Source organism: Venturia canescens, chromosome 2, assembly GCF_019457755.1.
Source record: "Venturia canescens isolate UGA chromosome 2, ASM1945775v1, whole genome shotgun sequence".
In the NCBI taxonomy this organism is placed as follows: domain Eukaryota; kingdom Metazoa; phylum Arthropoda; class Insecta; order Hymenoptera; family Ichneumonidae; genus Venturia; species Venturia canescens.
This window is the reverse complement of record NC_057422.1, coordinates 12,541,832-12,558,859: the sequence shown is the minus strand read 5'-3', so window position 1 is coordinate 12,558,859 and position 17,028 is coordinate 12,541,832. Positions and strand designations below refer to the sequence as shown.

The 17,028-nt window shown below is 37.7% G+C and overlaps 2 protein-coding genes across 3 annotated transcripts; both read right to left on the bottom strand.

Annotated features, from left to right (window-relative positions):
• Positions 1 to 867: 867 nt before the first annotated feature.
• On the bottom strand, positions 868 to 12,649 carry bel (ATP-dependent RNA helicase bel). Of its 2 annotated transcripts, XR_006260019.1 has the most exons (9): positions 12,254 to 12,649; positions 11,190 to 11,280; positions 10,405 to 10,943; positions 9,575 to 10,044; positions 9,103 to 9,407; positions 8,488 to 8,787; positions 7,932 to 8,222; positions 6,794 to 7,011; positions 868 to 5,043 (listed from the first exon to the last, which is right to left on the bottom strand). XR_006260019.1 is itself a non-coding variant. In XM_043412129.1 (8 exons), exons 1-8 carry the CDS (start codon positions 12,296 to 12,298, stop codon positions 6,911 to 6,913), a joined length of 2,142 nt encoding a protein of 713 aa, XP_043268064.1. In that variant the 5' UTR covers positions 12,299 to 12,649; the 3' UTR covers positions 868 to 6,910. The 2 variants fall into 2 exon arrangements, 1 of the variants encoding a protein (XP_043268064.1); XM_043412129.1 differs by having other exon boundaries at positions 868 to 7,011.
• A 1,083-nt stretch (positions 12,650 to 13,732) lies between these two features.
• On the bottom strand, positions 13,733 to 16,022 carry RpL8 (ribosomal protein L8). Its single transcript, XM_043412139.1, has 5 exons — positions 15,868 to 16,022; positions 15,428 to 15,575; positions 14,914 to 15,055; positions 14,398 to 14,711; positions 13,733 to 13,991 (listed from the first exon to the last, which is right to left on the bottom strand). The coding sequence occupies exons 2-5, from the start codon at positions 15,563 to 15,565 to the stop codon at positions 13,812 to 13,814; spliced, it is 774 nt and encodes a 257-aa protein (XP_043268074.1). The 5' UTR covers positions 15,566 to 15,575; positions 15,868 to 16,022; the 3' UTR covers positions 13,733 to 13,811.
• Positions 16,023 to 17,028: the final 1,006 nt, after the last annotated feature.

The following is a 17,028-nucleotide window of genomic DNA, read 5'->3' as shown; positions in this document are numbered from 1 at the left end:
TGTACATTTTGGAAAGACTGAAGCGGCCTAATAGTTCAGTCACCTTCGCATAAGTCCTGTTCAAGAGACTCAGCCTCCGGCCAATCTTTTTAAAGGTTGCAACCTTTGTCGCAACGGCAAAAAAATTTCTGAAAATTCTGCTCAAAGCAGAAAAATATCAAGATGTTTTTACGAAGATGTTCGAGCGAAGAGGAGAGCTTTTCTGTTGAGAAATTTATTTGCAGGTCTTTTCTTTCTGCTCACAGTAAATGCTATTTCAATATTTCACTATTTTTAATATTTCAACGAATTAAAAAATTTTTATATTCGTTTAAACTGTACAGTCACCGGAATGTGGATTCTCAACGAAGTGCGACTGTCCCTCTTGAAAATCTTACAGCACGTGCCACAGATGAAAGATTCGAGAAAAATCTCAAGACTTCCGACCCCTCGGTACTTTCGAGGGATACGAATATATCTTTGGGATCATTGGTTCGACGACAACGTCATGCGGACGATCGGCGATTCGTGTGCACTTCGGATATCGAAGATAAAAGCTGGAGAGATACCGATACCAGCAGCAACGAGGACGATGAAAGTGAAGATGGAGGTTCGGAGGTTTGAATAATAAATTTATCGGAATAAATGAAAATGAAGTCGAGTGCGTAACATTTTTTAACGTTTCTTTCGTAAACTCTGTAAAACGTTGTTGCGCTATTTTAAGAGCTTTGAAAAAAATCCAAATAAATTCGATGCGACTTGAGCGTACTAGTATAAGTATTTATAAGATTTATCCTAATCGAAGCTACAGGACAAGTTTTCTGGGTATGAGATGGTATGTTTTTCTCATTATTCCGCATTAACTTTCGAAAAATTTTAATACCGTACTGTGTAACAAATCGTTTAATTTTTATTTTTTCTACATTGTAGCTCGAGTCTGATAGTTCTTGGACCTATGGTTAAAGTATGGGACATTTTTTTAGGTACACTAGCGTTGCAGCTAAAAAAATACGACAATGCCATACTGTGATAAATAATTTTACGTTTGGTGAATTTGTACCTCGAAAACGTTTGATAAACAACTGTTTCTGAAGTATTGCAGGATTTTTGAACTTCGTTGAAAGTATGGCAGGCGCATAAATAGTTTTACTTCATTATGAAACTTTCAGAATTCAAGTGCCATACTGTCACGAATCGATCTGCATAATTAAAGAATCTGGGTATTTGCAAGGGTAGACGGCTATTCGAAACGGTCGTAGAGGTACGTAATTGTCGTTTAAAAAAAAATTAGTCGCTAACAAATCAAATGTTCCAAAAAAATTAACGCGTTTCAATGATAAACGCCCCCAAAGAAGTACGGCATTGCGCTAGCACCAATTTTATTTTCCATGGACTTGAACAAAATCCCAGAGATATTACGTAACAAATTGTTTAAAAACCGTATTTTTTCCGACAAGTTCGATTAATTAGCCTGTAATTAGACGAACCGGGCCAAAAATTATTATTTTCATTCCTTTCATCATCCAATTCGGCTCTTTAAGAGTTCTTATACTTTTGTAGCCATGACTTGGACTTGTTTGTCACAATCTCGGTCCGCAACCTACTGCGCTTAATCGTAACGTCGAGTTTTCATACACAAGTTTTGAAAACGACACAAAATGTATAATCATTTTGTTTTATTTTTATTTCTGTTTATTTACTTTTAATCCGATTACTCTCGCGCGACGTTACAAGTGATTTTTAGTATTATGCCAATGTGGTTTTTATTCCTTTTTCGAATAACTAACGTAGCATTGTAAACGTGTGGATTTATACTAATATTTTAAAGATATACCGACAGAATGGTACGTCCACCGTTGCGGCGTTATTTATTTTGAATCCTTTCGTCAACTCTTTCGGATTCCTCCAATTTTTAGTTTTTTTTTGTCCCCGTAAGATGGAGCTCGATTACTTTAAAATAATCCCAGTGTCGCGTTCTTTGTTTGAAAGTTTTTATGAAAAATTTTGAACTGCCTGTGACTGTTTGGCGACGTAAGAGGGACGCATGGATCATGTGATCGACGTAGCCAAAGTTTTGCAAATACCATTTGCTTTTGCTCCGATGGCCACAAAGAATTTTTATCATACGAACACTCATTACATTCCTATTTTCGCACTAATTGTAATAATTCGCAGAAAGACGATTGATTTTGTAAATTCACTCCAAGCTTTATTCGTTACCTTTCAAACGACGCTCTTTTCACTCGTACAAATTTAGAGAGTGATGATTTTTCGCAGCTCCTTTACCGGAAAATTAATTTAATTTCAGTACGAAAATGAAAAAAATTTATGCGGAGGGAATTTTCCCTTTATTCTTCTATTCTTTCCTTTTTCTTTTATCCAATTATTGCCTTCTTACTGTCCTGCTCGCATGATCGTAGTCGGTCTAACATGACTTTGTTCTTTTTTTATCGGTTTGCACTAAACTTTTCACGTCATTCATATTTAGCTATGTCGTATATACACCATCAACAGCGACCGTATATATATCATAATTTCATGTTAATATCTCATCGCTCTCTCGCTCTTTTCTCTTCATACCGTTCAACTCTATTAATTCGGACATTTAGTATGGCCTAGTTTTGCCTTCCTTCATGTTTGTTTTTCTGTTGTTTTGAATTTTTTTGTTTCTGTCGCACGATGAATTATTATAAATATTTTATTTTCCACCCAAAATGCTGTTGCTCGCCGATTATTTTCAGCAGAGGACCGATGAAAAAAAAAACAAATTGAATCTTTTACCCAACCGCGCTCGCAAGGTACAAACGACAGGAAAAAAATCAAAATAAATACTTAGAACTTTAGTTATAAATAAGATTATTTGCCGACGGTCAACCATTGCTGCTCCTTATTATCGAGCTTCGATTATATGCGTAATTTAAAAATAATAGTAATAATAATCTAATAATAATAATAATAATAATAATAATCGTAATCATAATGGTTCTGAAAATGAGACGATCTTCGTTGTGGCAGGCGCTAGTTTTCTAGAATTCATCACTGATTCTACAGAATTTCTAAAAAATTACACCCTCACTTTCAGGTTACGCGAATCACGAAATTCTAAAGAGCAAAGTCTGTGTACTTTTTTTGTGAAGCACCGTTCGTGAAATGCTATCTTCGTAGTGGAGTTTATCACTGTTTATTATTTATCATCTCGCGAACGAGCTACTGGAAAAAACGAATGCAGAGTTTGCGCTTTGGAATATCGTTAAACAATCCAATCAGCCGTGGCGGTACAGGCGTGATTTTTGGAAATCCTTGTATCTAAACGGGATATTTCGTGACTGCGGAACAATTTCGAGTGGAAACTCGTGAAATATGTATTTTTTCACTCCCTCTCTCATTAAAAATGGCCCAAAATGATCGGGACGCATATATTAGATGGTAAATAATGGAGAACAAAAAGTGAATACAAATAAATGTGTGTAGTAATTGAAAATAAATGATCGTTCCTCGCGAAGAGGCATTCATACCTTGGTCCACGGTCATACGACGCCTTCAATCACGCGATTGCACTATTAATCTACGAATATAACAGGTATTTATATAATAAGTATGACGTGTCTAGAAAATCTTGTCGGTTGTCACGCGAAACGAATTTGTACTTTTTTATTCTTATCGCCAGCGTAGATGAATCACAGGGGGACGACGACAATTCAGGGTTATTATTTTATTTCGTTAGGTTGCCCGTCCGTTGAACGATCCCCCGAAAATGCTACAAAAACCTACGAGCCTTCATCGACGAATGACGAAATAACGATGCCGCCTTTTCGCCCGTGATCATTTCCATTTACTCCATCGTTTATTATTTCATTTTTATGTCTCATTTTTTTTCGATCCCGTTTTCATTCATCTCGAGTGTATGAACAATGCCCCGAATTACCTGTTTTACAGCTACTCTCTCTCTCATTTTTTCTCTGACCGGGTGACGCGGAACGTAAATAGATCATTTTCGGTTTCGACCTTTTCCGAAGTATAAAACTGCCTAGCGTGATAAAAATGGATAACATAGAGTCACAGCTCTTGAACTCGAAAACGTTAATTTGTTTTTAAAATTGTGTATTTACGATATCCAATGAATTGATGAAAGTATCTTAATGTTTCGATTAGTTGAGACGCGCTCGATTTTCGGGAACTAACGAAACTGAAAATAACCTCCGATTCGTGTTTGTTTTCATTGACGTCACCCAAAGTTTGCCCGTGTTGTTGGTGTTGTATTATCGTAACGACTTAATATTCCTCCCGCTGAGCTCGTAATTACAGAGCCTCTTTATTTTTCCTTTCACCGACATTCAATACCCGATAAATTAATTAATTAATTTAAATATTTGTATATTTTTTGTTTAATCGTTCATTTATCGTTTCAATTCGCGTTGGAAATTGAATGTCACAAGATCGTTCGATATCACAGTCGTTTCATTTTTTTTCTTGTTTTGTTTCATTTACTTTTTCAATTACTTTTATATATGTTTATAATAATGTATTTTACGAATATCACTTAATATTGTTTATTTTTATAATATAGAGCATTAATCGTACTGATAAATACAGTTATAAAATATTGTACGGGTGCGTCTCTCGGTGTCGCGTCGACTTGTGTATGCTCGGGCATTTTTTATTTTTTCAAATCTTCATCTCGTTTTTTCACCAGATTTTCCGCCTATTTATTACGTCATACACATTTTTCCTGTTCAAAGTTTTCCAAACCGAGCTCCTGTATTTTGGCGGGTTTTTGTTTCCACTTTAATTGTCATTTATAACTGCAAGCTCAGTTTTACTCCGCCTCTCAAGTCTTAATTCCTTATTCTCATTACGCATTTTGCACTATTTTGGGAGGCATTAAATTAGCTTGAAGTGTGAATTAATTTTTTGAAATTTTGTTTATTCATTTATTTTCTTCTATTTCTCCGTTCCACGAGAGAGCGAGTGATTTTTCCAATTCTTCCCTGAGGATCAAGCTCCGGAAGGATGGAATGCAAATTTCGTATTTCATTTCCGAAACTACTGGCCTTGTTCAGTTTTCTAAAAAAAAAAAATTAAAAATAAAAAAAAACTGATCTGTTTTGGTGCAAATGGCGAGCGGAGAAATGAGGGTATATGTCGTTTCAAAATTTCAACCTTAGCCGAAAACAAAACGATTGCGATGACCTTATAAACGCCTTTGCTTCGTTCCGACCAGCAGCGATTTTACAATGTTTTCATATTCAAGGAAATTCGAAGTTTCTTTTACTTTTTCGGACTCATCAATCTGAACAGCCACGGAGATCGAAATTGATCTATATTAATCCATGTACAGATATTTTTTTTTTCGTACAACCTTGCTCAAGAGCGATTAAATTGAAAAAAAAAATCTCTACACCAATTGATTACGAGATACGCTTAACTTTTTCCTTATTGATTTATACTTTTCACCCCGTAAACGTACCCTTTGATCTAACCAGCTTGGAGTGTTTGATTATCTGACTTCCGAGTCACTCGCGCAAAATTTTTAACTCTCTCTCTCTCTCCCTCTTTTGTCTATTATTTTTTGGGGACGACAAAACAACAGAGTACCATTTGTCGACGTAAAAAAAAGGGGAAAAATTGAAAATAATGCAAATAGAACAGTCGAGTCTTTGATGCGATTGTTTTTTCAATGAGGCTCGGGTGTTTCAGAGCCTGCGGCCTTCATTTATGCTTCCAACTTATGCTCTCATTTAGAAATAAAAAAAATCAAACGAGAAAATCAAAGAGGAACAAAAAAAAAGTTAAATTGGCCGCAGTCGATAACCCGCGACGCGAAAGATTAATCGAGAGTCTAACGACCACAGTGTGATTCGGAGATTCGGCAATAATTGGCCGTAGGCTCGAACACGCGCACGCCATGTATTTTCCTCGCTACACAATACGTTTTTACTTGTTTTTTTTTTTTGTTTTATATAATATTCGTTTAAATAATTCGAAGCCACAAACAACGAGTCTCACACATAAGTCCCGACACGAGTTCTAACAAATTCAACTAAATTTCGTTTTCTCAGTGTTTTCTTTTTCCTCCTTTTTTTCTTTGTTATCTTCGTCGCCAACTTTTTCATCTTATTTACCTTTGACCTACTGTATTATTCGTTATTCTTCACGGATTAGTAAATAACGGTCAAACGATTTGATTCATTAAATGACTATTCTCTACATTGTATAATTGAGTTTGATGCAATTTAGCTAATATTCAACAATTCCCAATGTCCATTAAATCCCCTCTCACAGTTACATACATTTTGTTCGTTCGTTTTTTCTTCTTTTTCATAGTTTTCTCTTTTCTATCTCCGACAAGGGTGGCGCTGTACCGGCTTTTTTTAAGAGCCATGTCTTTTTTCCCGAACATCGGACAAAGGATTTGCGCTCACCGTGATCGTCGAGAGAAAAGACGGGCCTCAAAAATTATGAGGCACCGAATAGAGTGTGAGGGCTTTGGGGTTTGGACCGAGTTTGCGCGATTCGCAACTTTTCGGGATTTGTTAATACTTGGTCGCGTATGAATAAATGTCTTTGGGGGGGCTGGAAAGTGTTGAGTGAAAAGGGAAACAGGGGAAAGGGGAGGAATCGACTTTGTGGTGTATTTCATGTCGCAAAATTCGTATTCGTAGTCCAGTGACTCAAATGATTCGTCCAACTTGATCGTAAGTCCGTCTTAGTCCATTTTTTCTGTTCTCTTCTCGCTTTTCATTGAACGTCCCTGTGTTAATGTTCGTGTATTGTGTGTGTGTGTGTGTGTGTGTGTGTCTCTTTTTGCACTTACATATAATCGAATTTTTGTGTAGATTAATAATAATAATGGTCGCAAATACGTCGGTGAACGGAGTTCTCCTTTTCTCCATTTTTTCTTTCCTTCTCTCTTTCATCGTTTTGAATCATTCTATTTTCCCCCCCACCAATCTTGACCGTTGCCGCTGCTTCCGTTGTTGCTCGAGTTGTACGAAGAATTGTAGTTACCGCCGTAACCTCCGCCGTAACCACCTGTAATTAGTTACAACCATTTTGAAACAGCTAACCCGATTTAAGGAGTAGAAAGCAAGAAAATCCAGAGCTTGGAAATATTTTCACTCGTTTCATATAATAGCGGAATGAAGGAGTAGGTAGAGCAAGAACAGATTTGACACCTAGAGAACCAAGACTGTTGAGAAACGCGCTGACATAAAAACGAAAACATGGTAGGGCGAACTTCGTCTTTAAGATGTGAAGAAAGGGGAATAACAGATGGCAAGGTTTGATAAGGGACATCAAAATATTTTTTTAGTTAATTTGAGAAAAAAGAGCAAACACTCAAAAGTATTGGATGAAAATGAATAATGTCATCTCCACGTGCACTACGAAATAATAAACAATAAACGAAAAGGGGACATTTTTCGGGCAATAAGATCTTTCATAAAACGTGAGTACGTTTAAAATATAAGTATTTGTAAGGCAGAAACGACCTTGAATCAAAACATGGACAGAATATTGAAAGTTATGAGGCCGATAAGGAAAGTAAGAATAGAAATCGACGAGATAAAATATAATAACTTCAATTCACGAGATTATCCAATAAGGTAACATTTTTGAATTTTGAATAAGTGACAAAGATAGAGTGGTGCCCAGTTAAAATACAGTAAGTAATACAATCATGAATATTAGCTATTAGAATTATGTTTGATACTCATTTTCATTACAAGTGCTCAAGTATTTTGTGAGTAATTGAAATGACTATTATTTCAGTTTCTTACTTCCATGTAAATATATTATAAACGGTTTTTGATCGGGACAAATTTGTTCATTAAAAATGATTATTTTTTCGTGTCAAAATTGGAATGGGCATAATTTTTGCATACTCATTCGAATGCACGACTGCAGCGATAGTATTATACCTTAATAAATGAATTGCTGGAAATATAAATTACCTCCATATCCGCCGGGCCTTCCCCCTGGTCCGTTACTTCGTCCACCTCCCATTCCGGAACTAGGAGTCTGACGGTAGTCCCTGGCGCCAAAGCCGCCGCTGAAGCGTCCCTTGGCATTGCTGCCGCTACCACCAGTGGGTCGTCGAGCACCACCTCCGCCTCCTGAGTGCCGGGCTTCTGAGAACATGTTCTCTAGCCAAGAAGGCAATTCTTGGTTCGCCTCCGCCAAAAGCGAAACGAGATCCCGAGTCAAATTGTGATTCTTGCTGTTGAAAAATGACGTTGCGAGACCTGCGCACAATAAAATCATAATCATGACCATTTAGCAGAAATTCATTAGAGGTATCATGACATTTATTTTATCAAAAACAGGCAACGAAGATGAATATTTTTGAGCTTAGGTTTTATGTGGCAGCCTCGTATGAGAAATTTCGTTAAGTATGTTCTTCGTTAGAGAATTTACATTACTGTTTGAAGATTTCTTATTCAAGTGAAGAGACTTTTCATTCTCAGGGATTTTTCTCAGCCACTGGACATTTTTTGCATCTGAACTTACCCAAATTTCCCATACGTCCGGTACGGCCAATGCGATGGACATATTCCTCAACATCACCGGGTAAATCAAAGTTAATAACGTGTTTAACGTGCGGAATATCGAGCCCACGAGCCGCAACCGCTGTAGCAACGAGTATTGGAGCTTTTCCCGCTCGGAAACGTCGCAATGCGTCTTCACGTTCGCGTTGAGATCGGTCACCGTGAATACTCGTCACCGGATAATTCATGGACGCTAAAAACTCTTCCAGCATGTCAGCACCTTTTTTCGTCTCCACGAAAACAAGAGTGAGCGATTCCGCACCTAGAAATTCGTTTGTATTGATTGTGAGTTTATATTTTATTTGGAAAAGCCTTCATTTTGTTTCGAACTTTTAAGTTTTCCCTTGGGAAGCGTCGAGTGAATAAGGTTCAGTTTTTATTACAATAAAACCTGGTTTTCTAAACAGTGAAGCGACTTTCTGATTGTAATTTGAATTTTTTGAGTCGATTTTCAATTCTTTTCATTTAATCTGCAGTTAAAATAAAAAAATTAAATTTTTCGTAGATAAAAGAACATTTAAAGACTGAGAACTTTTGTAGGAAACAAAACCAAATTTTCGTCAGATATTGAACTCACTCGGTTCGATGACGTTGCTCGCCTGTAAAAGATCTAAAAGATACGAGCGTTTGTCGTGTTCCTCGACCCAAACAATTTTTTGCGTGATATTTTCGGAAGTTGAGCCGACTCGGCCGACTGCTAGGAAAATATAATTGCTTAAAAAGTCACGCGCCAACATTTGTATTTCTTTAGGGAAAGTTGCAGAGAACATAAGGGTTTGTCTTTCTCCGGTCGGTGGCATCGTGTCCTCTTCTACGATGCGTCGTATTTGTGGTTCGAAACCCATGTCCAACATACGATCGGCTTCGTCCAGAACTAAATATCTGTACAGATTAAAAATTTTCCACCTATTAATATAGCCTTCTTTCGTCATAATTGTTTGTTACATTGATTATTCACTTTGAGGGAAGTTCGAAGATAAAAAAGAACATGAAAATCAGAAAGATGAGTAAGAATTATTTTAAGAGAGTTTCATGATTTCTGAGCTCACCGGCAATTGTGTAAGCCAATTTTTCCACGTCCCAGCATATCGACCAATCGTCCAGGTGTGGCAACGAGCAAATGACACCCGCGATCGAGTTCGCGCATCTGATCGACCATACTGGCACCACCGTAAACAACGGCTGGTCGCATTCTTGAGCGATAAGCGAATTTTCTCGCTTCGTCGTAAATCTGAGTGGCGAGTTCTCTCGTAGGAGCGAGTACGAGACCGAGAGGATATTGCTTTCGTCGACCTGAGCCAGCCTGCGGTGGTGGTGGGCGTGGACCGGACTCGTATATCTGATTCAATATTGGCACTAGGAAAGCCGCCGTTTTTCCAGAGCCTGTTTGAGCGCAGGCCATGACGTCTCTGCGAGCGATTATTATCGGTATCGCGTACTTTTGTACGGGTGTAGGTTTGTCGTAGCCCGCGAGAGTTATGCTGTTCTTTATGATTTCCGTCAGCTTAACCTCGTCAAACTGCAACGTTTTATTGGCACGTGTTATTTGATACCGGGTTATATTTTCATAAAATTAATTATTGAATTTCCTTTATTATTCCAAGTCTTATTGATAGTCCGTTAGTAAGAAAAACAAATCTTGGAAATATTTAAAAACATATAATTCCAATCGTTTCTCTTACGATTCGAGATATATTGATCTGAAATAATTTTATTCATGATTATGAAAGAAAACAGGGTCATTCTCCACCCCGTTGAGAGGAAGTTTATGCCCTGAAAAATAGATTGCAAGGCGCTGAGATTAATAGTTGTTGGTATTTATATAAACAAGAGTTTTTAAATGTTTTCAAGGTGTAACGTAAAATAATGTAACACTTACGGATGAGATGTGACCGGGTATGTTGTCACCGGTAGCCTCAACGGGGATATCCTCATATTTGCTAAAATTAATACCCGTGTTGCCAGTGCCGAAGAGTTCGATCTCGAGTCGCTCGTCCTTTGAAGTGGGAATTGTCCAATCGACCTCGTTTCGTCCTCCTCCTCCTCGTCCACCACCATCCCGCTCATCCTTCCATCGACTTCCGCCACCGCCGCCGCCGCCTCCCATTCTCTGATCATTTCGATTTTCTTGCCAACGATCATTTCTCGGCTCTGGCCATGAACCTCCGCCACCTCCCATTGGTCGATCTCGTTCTCCATTTCCATAACGATAGTCTCGACCATTCTCTTGAGGGCGACGATTTCTACCTCCGAAATTACCGAAATCAGCGTCACGATTGTTACGAATATCTCTGTACGAGGAACCTTGATATCCGTAATCACGATCTCTGTCCTGGTCGCGTCCACCACCCCTATCTCTGTCTGAATATGTTCTTGAATTCTGACCCGAATGATCGTCACCACTCGTCGGTCCGTTACCTATTTTTGGTTCAAAAGAGAAAAAGATTCAATAATTACTACTCTTCTACAAATTAGCTCAAGTCTTCAGTTCCATTTACCAGAATCAGATTTTGGTTGCAAATTCTACAATTGAAACTTATGTTCAATTTGAGTTGTCCCTTACTCATGCGAGTCTAGTATATTCTCGAAAAATCGCTGTGCAACACTTTGAATCAACCTCCATAAACCAATGATTATTCTAACCTTTTGAATAAATTCACTTACCGCTATCGGTTGCGACTTTGTTGCGAAGATGCGGTGGAACGTATCGGCCCCCGCTAGGTTGGCGGGACCCCTGCAAGTCCAGACCAGCTAACTGCACAAAGAATGAAAAAAATAAATAAATAAATTATAAATATCAACAAAAAAAGCTGTGTTATGATTTGCATTTATTCAACTCGAAAATCAACTGTTCAATAATCATATTATCAAACCAATATTACCAGTAGTTAAACTTTCAGTAATTTAAGACTTTTTTTTCTATTTCAAATGCTATTGAATATTTTCCCAAATGAACTCAGACGATAAACTTGCTTATCATTTTTTTGTTCCAATAGCAATAAAACGGAATAGGAATGATAGTAATAGTAATAATCATAATCATAATGCTGATAGTTTCGAAAACGTGATAATTACAAATTTGGGAAAAAACGCGTTCAACTCATAGCACATCAGCGGTGCAGATAATAATGATTTCGTGAATTTTCGTTCAAGTAACCTCGCTTGAGTTCAGCGAATTGGAGATTGGACGAAAAAATCGGGTGAATTATTTCTTAGAGACGGGGACAACGGGAGGTATGAATTTCATAGCATTCAAATAACGGATCAAGGTGAGAGGATCAAGTAAACCCGGATGAATTCACGTGTATGTTGGCAAGAGGGGACGACGTAAGAAAAAAAAAAGTCGAGAAAAAAGGCCAAACGAACAATCACGTTGAGGAACGTGCTGCTCCGTTCCGGGAATTGACCGCCGCCATTACGCGAATGAACGTCACGGAATTTTTCGCGTGTTCTAAAAGACGCCAGCGGTAAGAGCATAATAACGAACGATAGAATCCCAATTATTTACACAAATGAATGATTGATCGATCAAACCAAAGCGAATAAAATAAGAATAAAGGAAAAGTACGAATCATTAAAGTTGCGATGTCGAGGTGAAAGGGGGCGCGCGGGGGACCATTTCCGAAAGGGATTCACGCTCGTGTCATACAAGAAAAACGCTCACAAAACTTTGAAGAACCTTCAAAGAAGTTTCGGGGATGTTTATGTATCTTTTCTTTACGATTTACCTGCTGCTCTAGACCTGATCCATTCTGGTTGGCTGCATTACTCATATTACTCCGCCTCGGTGCGTAGATTTTCGTAGCTCTGCTGCAGATAGACTCTCGTTCAACGTCTCGATGATCGAAATAATATAAATCTTATATCCAAATGCAAACTTCGAGTTTTTATTTTTGTGTATATATATATATTTTATATATATATATATATATATAATGTTTGTAACAAATACGAGACGTATTATCGCGTTATCACGCTCACACAGCCTTCCGCACTTGGCTGTACCGATATATTATGACACAAAGGAAAACTCAAAGTCGAAGACTGAAATCTAATACCCCCGGACGCCAGCGAGTATGTGAGAGGGCCTCTGGCCGCACTTGACGTCGACGCAACGAAAATGGCCGAGGAACCGAAATATTCGTCAGTTTTCAAGATGGCGTCGACACTATTTCCGTCACCATTCCCACCAATACGCGCTATTCGCTCCCCCCTTTCTTTCCCCTTTGAGGTTGTAAGTGCGCGTTTTTATGTGCAGATGCTCTTGCTCGCGGCACTTACGAACCCTCAACAACCAGTGGGTGCGTGGTGCGTGATAAGCCACGCGTGTTTCTCCTTCTCTCCATGTCTCTTGCCTTACTCGATCTAACTATCGTTGTTGGAAAAATTCCCGCTTCAATAACGAGGATGAGTAAATGGTTTTTTCAACGGATTAGATCTTGCGTTGTCCACTCATTTTTTGCATCAATTTTCATTTCGTATATCGTTTCAAAATTTAGTTAAATTTTTAATAATTGAGAAGCCCGCGACATATTTACCCCGCAGGCATGGCAATAGTATAAACATTTTTTATTTCCTCTGTACGTTTGAAAGACTAGCAGGGGACGACACTCGAACCTAAATAGAACGTTTTTCGCGCGGCAGCGCGCACAATCACGCTTCTGTGACGCACTTCCGGACCTTCTCCCCATCCCCTTCCAAACTTCTCAAGAAATATTAAAAGCGCGCCAAAATTAAAATGTAATAGGACGGATTTGAATGATTTAAATGTTGACCGTAATTTTACTTTTTTTGTGTTAAGCCATTTTTCTATATTCCAACTTTCAAAAATTCTTATCATCGAATTTAAACTCAATCCTCAAATTCTACAGATCCAATCCCTCAAACAGGATGTTGACTTTATCAAATTCCCAATTTTTCTAAGAGTAAAATCATAGATTTCAAGATATCTTTCGTTTTGATGTACCAACATCTTATCAAATTTTCATACCCTCCATCACAGATTGCTTATTAGTATCATGAGATTTGGTAAATGCTCGGAAAAAGCGCCAAATATACTCGTTCCTTATATTTTTGTATAGTTTGCGAAAACTTGATTATATCTATAAAAAAGAAAAAAAATCGAATTGTACACAAATAAAATGACAGGAGGAAACGAACGAGTGTCAATAAAAATACGGTAATGACAAGTAAAATGAATACAAATATTGCGATTTTTTTAGTTTTTTTTTTTTAATTTTTTTTTATTGTACAACAAAGACCACACGATGATCAATAATAATTGATCTAATCGTCTTTCTTGGTGTCTGTCTTTCCTCCTCTGATTCTTCCGGTACGACGAGCAGCGATGAGACCGACCTTCCGACCAGCACTCGTTCCACGTTTTACCGTTGAAGCCTTACCAATATGCTGGTGATTACCACCACCGTGAGGATGCTCACAAGGATTCATAGCAACACCACGAACCTGTTAGAGGGAAATTAGAGAAAACCCATCATTAATTGATTCTTAGCTAATTAAATATTTTTCTCAATTCTTCGTTTGCTCAGTTAATATTTGACCACACGATTGTTCAGGTTTCAAATGTCAAGACATCATTGGAAAATCAGTATGAAATCTAGTAAGAGTAGAACATATTTGCAGTGATCAGTTTTCTCATCTATATTTTACTGCTTTTGTTTTTTGCTTTAAACTATCAACAATGATCGACACTATTGAATCAAGGCTTTGACAGAAAGCAGATTGAAAGATAGAAGAAACAATGAAAATTGTAATACGATGATAATAATTTAAGTGTTTGATTTTGTATATCAATTAATTTCCGAATATAATATGATGATATGAACGAAAGAATAAAAAGATTAAAATTTACCTTTGGCCAGCAGTTTCTCTTAGCCTTGTACTTGTGGTAGGCACGACCAGCCTTGAGGATGGGTTTGTCGATACGACCACCACCGGCAACAATACCGACCATGGCTCTGTTGTTCGACGGAATTACTTTTTTTGCACCGGATGGCAACTTGACGCGCGTCTTTTTGCTGTCAGGGTTGTGAGCGATAACAGTAGCATAATTACCGGATGCTCTTGCAAGCCGGCCACGATCGCCGGTCTTTTCCTCGAGGTTGCACACAATGGTACCTTCAGGCATTGTACCAACCGGCATCACATTGCCGATCTGCAAGTTTGCTGAAGAAGAAAAAGAAACATTGAAAAAACTGCTTTTTTACACAGAATTGTGGGTAATCGATTGAAACGATTCAGGAAGAGCCTCTAGAAATAAATCTGCATTTTTACAATCAGTAAGCCTAGAAATCATCATGTCAAAAATTTGTGAACTGACCTAAGAGTTATCGTTAATTTCTGTTCAAATTTTTTTATGGATTCTCACCTTTTTTACCACAGTACAAGAATTGGCCTGTGTACATGCCCTCAGGTGCGATGAATAATTCCTTGCGAGTTTTAAACTTGTACGGATCTCTGAAGTGCACCACTGCCAAGGGAGCTCCACGACCCGGATCGTGAATTATGTCCTACATAAATGAAGAATACTTCTATCAAACAAATTGCTATGAAAAATTGACAAAACAAGATGTGTTTGTGCAGCATCAGAAAGAGCCTCTAGTTTACAATCTTCATGAAACTTCAGAAGTAGGTTTACTAGAAATCATCATTAAAAGCTTTGTTTCATTTACTATATTATATTCATTTCTCAAGCACATAAATGAACTTCATCGTTTGCTGTATCAGAAAATAATATTGTTTTCAATTTCGAACAAATACGTGTATGTACTCGACTCAATGATTGTTCTGTTCTGAAGGAACCGACAAATTTAAGTGTGCTGTCGAATAGTGGTAAGCAATTAAACAAAAGTGTGATTAACAGATTGAAATTGATGACAAACCTTAACGACACCCTTAATGTATCCATGCCTTTCGGAGAAGTCGAGAGATCGAAGCTTGGGTGCTCCCTTCCTTCTCTTCGTGTGAGAGCGGAAAACGGATCCAGCTCCCTTACGTTGAGCTCGAATAACACGACCCATGGCTCAAATCCTGAAAAGAAAGTATTTATTGAATGTTCCTTGAGCGTAGGATATTTATCGTAGTTGGAAAAATACGGGACACGAGTTAAACGTCAACGAACGTGATCAACACTCATCTCATAACCTTCAAAGAACATAATGCACGACAATTTATCCATAACAACAATTACGCAAAAAAATACTCGTAGTTTTCCATTCAAGAATGCCGAAACAACATTTAAAGAACATTTTTTCACACGGATGCTTCATGGCGATAACAATATTTTTGGATTTTGTTGGAAAAATTTAGAGTTACCACGTACCAAAAGAGCCGCTTGCAAATGGAAGAGACGTGCTTCGTCAGCCTACTGGAGGGGGAAAACAACTCGCGCTTCATCAGCAAGTAGCGTCGCTAGATGATGTGTGGCGCTTTTCGAACTAATGGCGTTTTGCCGGTAAATTCAATTGCGCTTGTAATATAATTTGAGTTTATTGTTTTTCAGTGTAAGAAATTTTGGATAAGCTAGTTGATTATGTTTCTGACTTTATTCTAATTGCACAGTGATATTAGTGGGGTATAGTAAAGTGTTGTGTTCCACTCCGCGTCTCGTTCAAATCTGTCTCAGCCCTTCTCGCCAAGACGAGAATCCCTTGCCCTTGGACATGGGGCCCCATTGTACTCCCCGAACGAGGCGAAGTGTCCTCAGACATCTCAAGAGCTGGTGACGACGTCACCAAATATTTGCAACAATACTTTCTTCTTGGAATAAAAAATCAGTTACTCTCTCAACATAAAATATCCAATCTCCTTTATGACAGTTTTATCACCTGGATCTCTGAATTCAAATGATACTACTTATGTGATTAAGATATTTTATTGCCAACATAACAAACGTCAGCGTTGTTCTGCAAACTGTTGCAAGCGTTGAAACCGTATCATCAGCTGAATATGATATTCGTTTGATAGCAATCGTTAATCCGCCTTGGTGAACACTCAATATAGCCATCGAACCCTCTCCACACTATACAGTTTTCATAATTATTACAATCACTCCAAGGTTAAATCAGTTACCGGTCAATCGAAGCATCACAGATGGAGGGGGAAAATGAAAACGAGATACTTGTCATCATAAATTTACGTATATATAAGGAGAATATTAAATGTGTCACGAACATCCATATTAGCTTTATTCAAACTTTTGACGCTTTGATCGACATAACCATAAAATTTTATTTTTTAAATATTGCTAAGTTTCCGACGTCAAATTCGGATTGTTTTCTACTCAATTTTAATAGAAATGAATTAAACAACAAAATCAAGAAAACTTTTCAATGAGATGAAAAATGAATCATGATCTTTTTTGATGATCACGAAATTCAAAATTTTTCAGCAATTTCGAACATTTTCGTACGCAAATTCATAAATGTTATCTTGAGACATAATATAAACCTTGATTAAAATTACGTTTTGAAAAATCTTGTCA

What these genes read in the sequence shown, in the direction of transcription:
- RpL8 (XM_043412139.1), bottom strand. Translation starts at nt 15,565, where the DNA reads ATGGGTCGTGTTATTCGAGCTCAACGTAAGGGAGCTGGATCCGTTTTC. An exon ending in ACATTAAGGGTGTCGTTAAG is followed by an intron (nt 15,056 to 15,427) that starts GTTTGTCATCAA and finishes TCATTTATGTAG; the next exon opens with GACATAATTCACGATCCGGG. An exon ending in AGAGAAACTGCTGGCCAAAG is followed by an intron (nt 13,992 to 14,397) that starts GTAAATTTTAAT and finishes TCCCTCTAACAG; the next exon opens with GTTCGTGGTGTTGCTATGAA.
- bel (XM_043412129.1), bottom strand. Translation starts at nt 12,298, where the DNA reads ATGAGTAATGCAGCCAACCAGAATGGATCAGGTCTAGAGCAGCAG. An exon ending in TACCCGGTCACATCTCATCC is followed by an intron (nt 10,045 to 10,404) that starts GTAAGTGTTACA and finishes AAAACGTTGCAG; the next exon opens with TTTGACGAGGTTAAGCTGAC. An exon ending in ATTGGCTTACACAATTGCCG is followed by an intron (nt 9,408 to 9,574) that starts GTGAGCTCAGAA and finishes TAATCTGTACAG; the next exon opens with ATATTTAGTTCTGGACGAAG.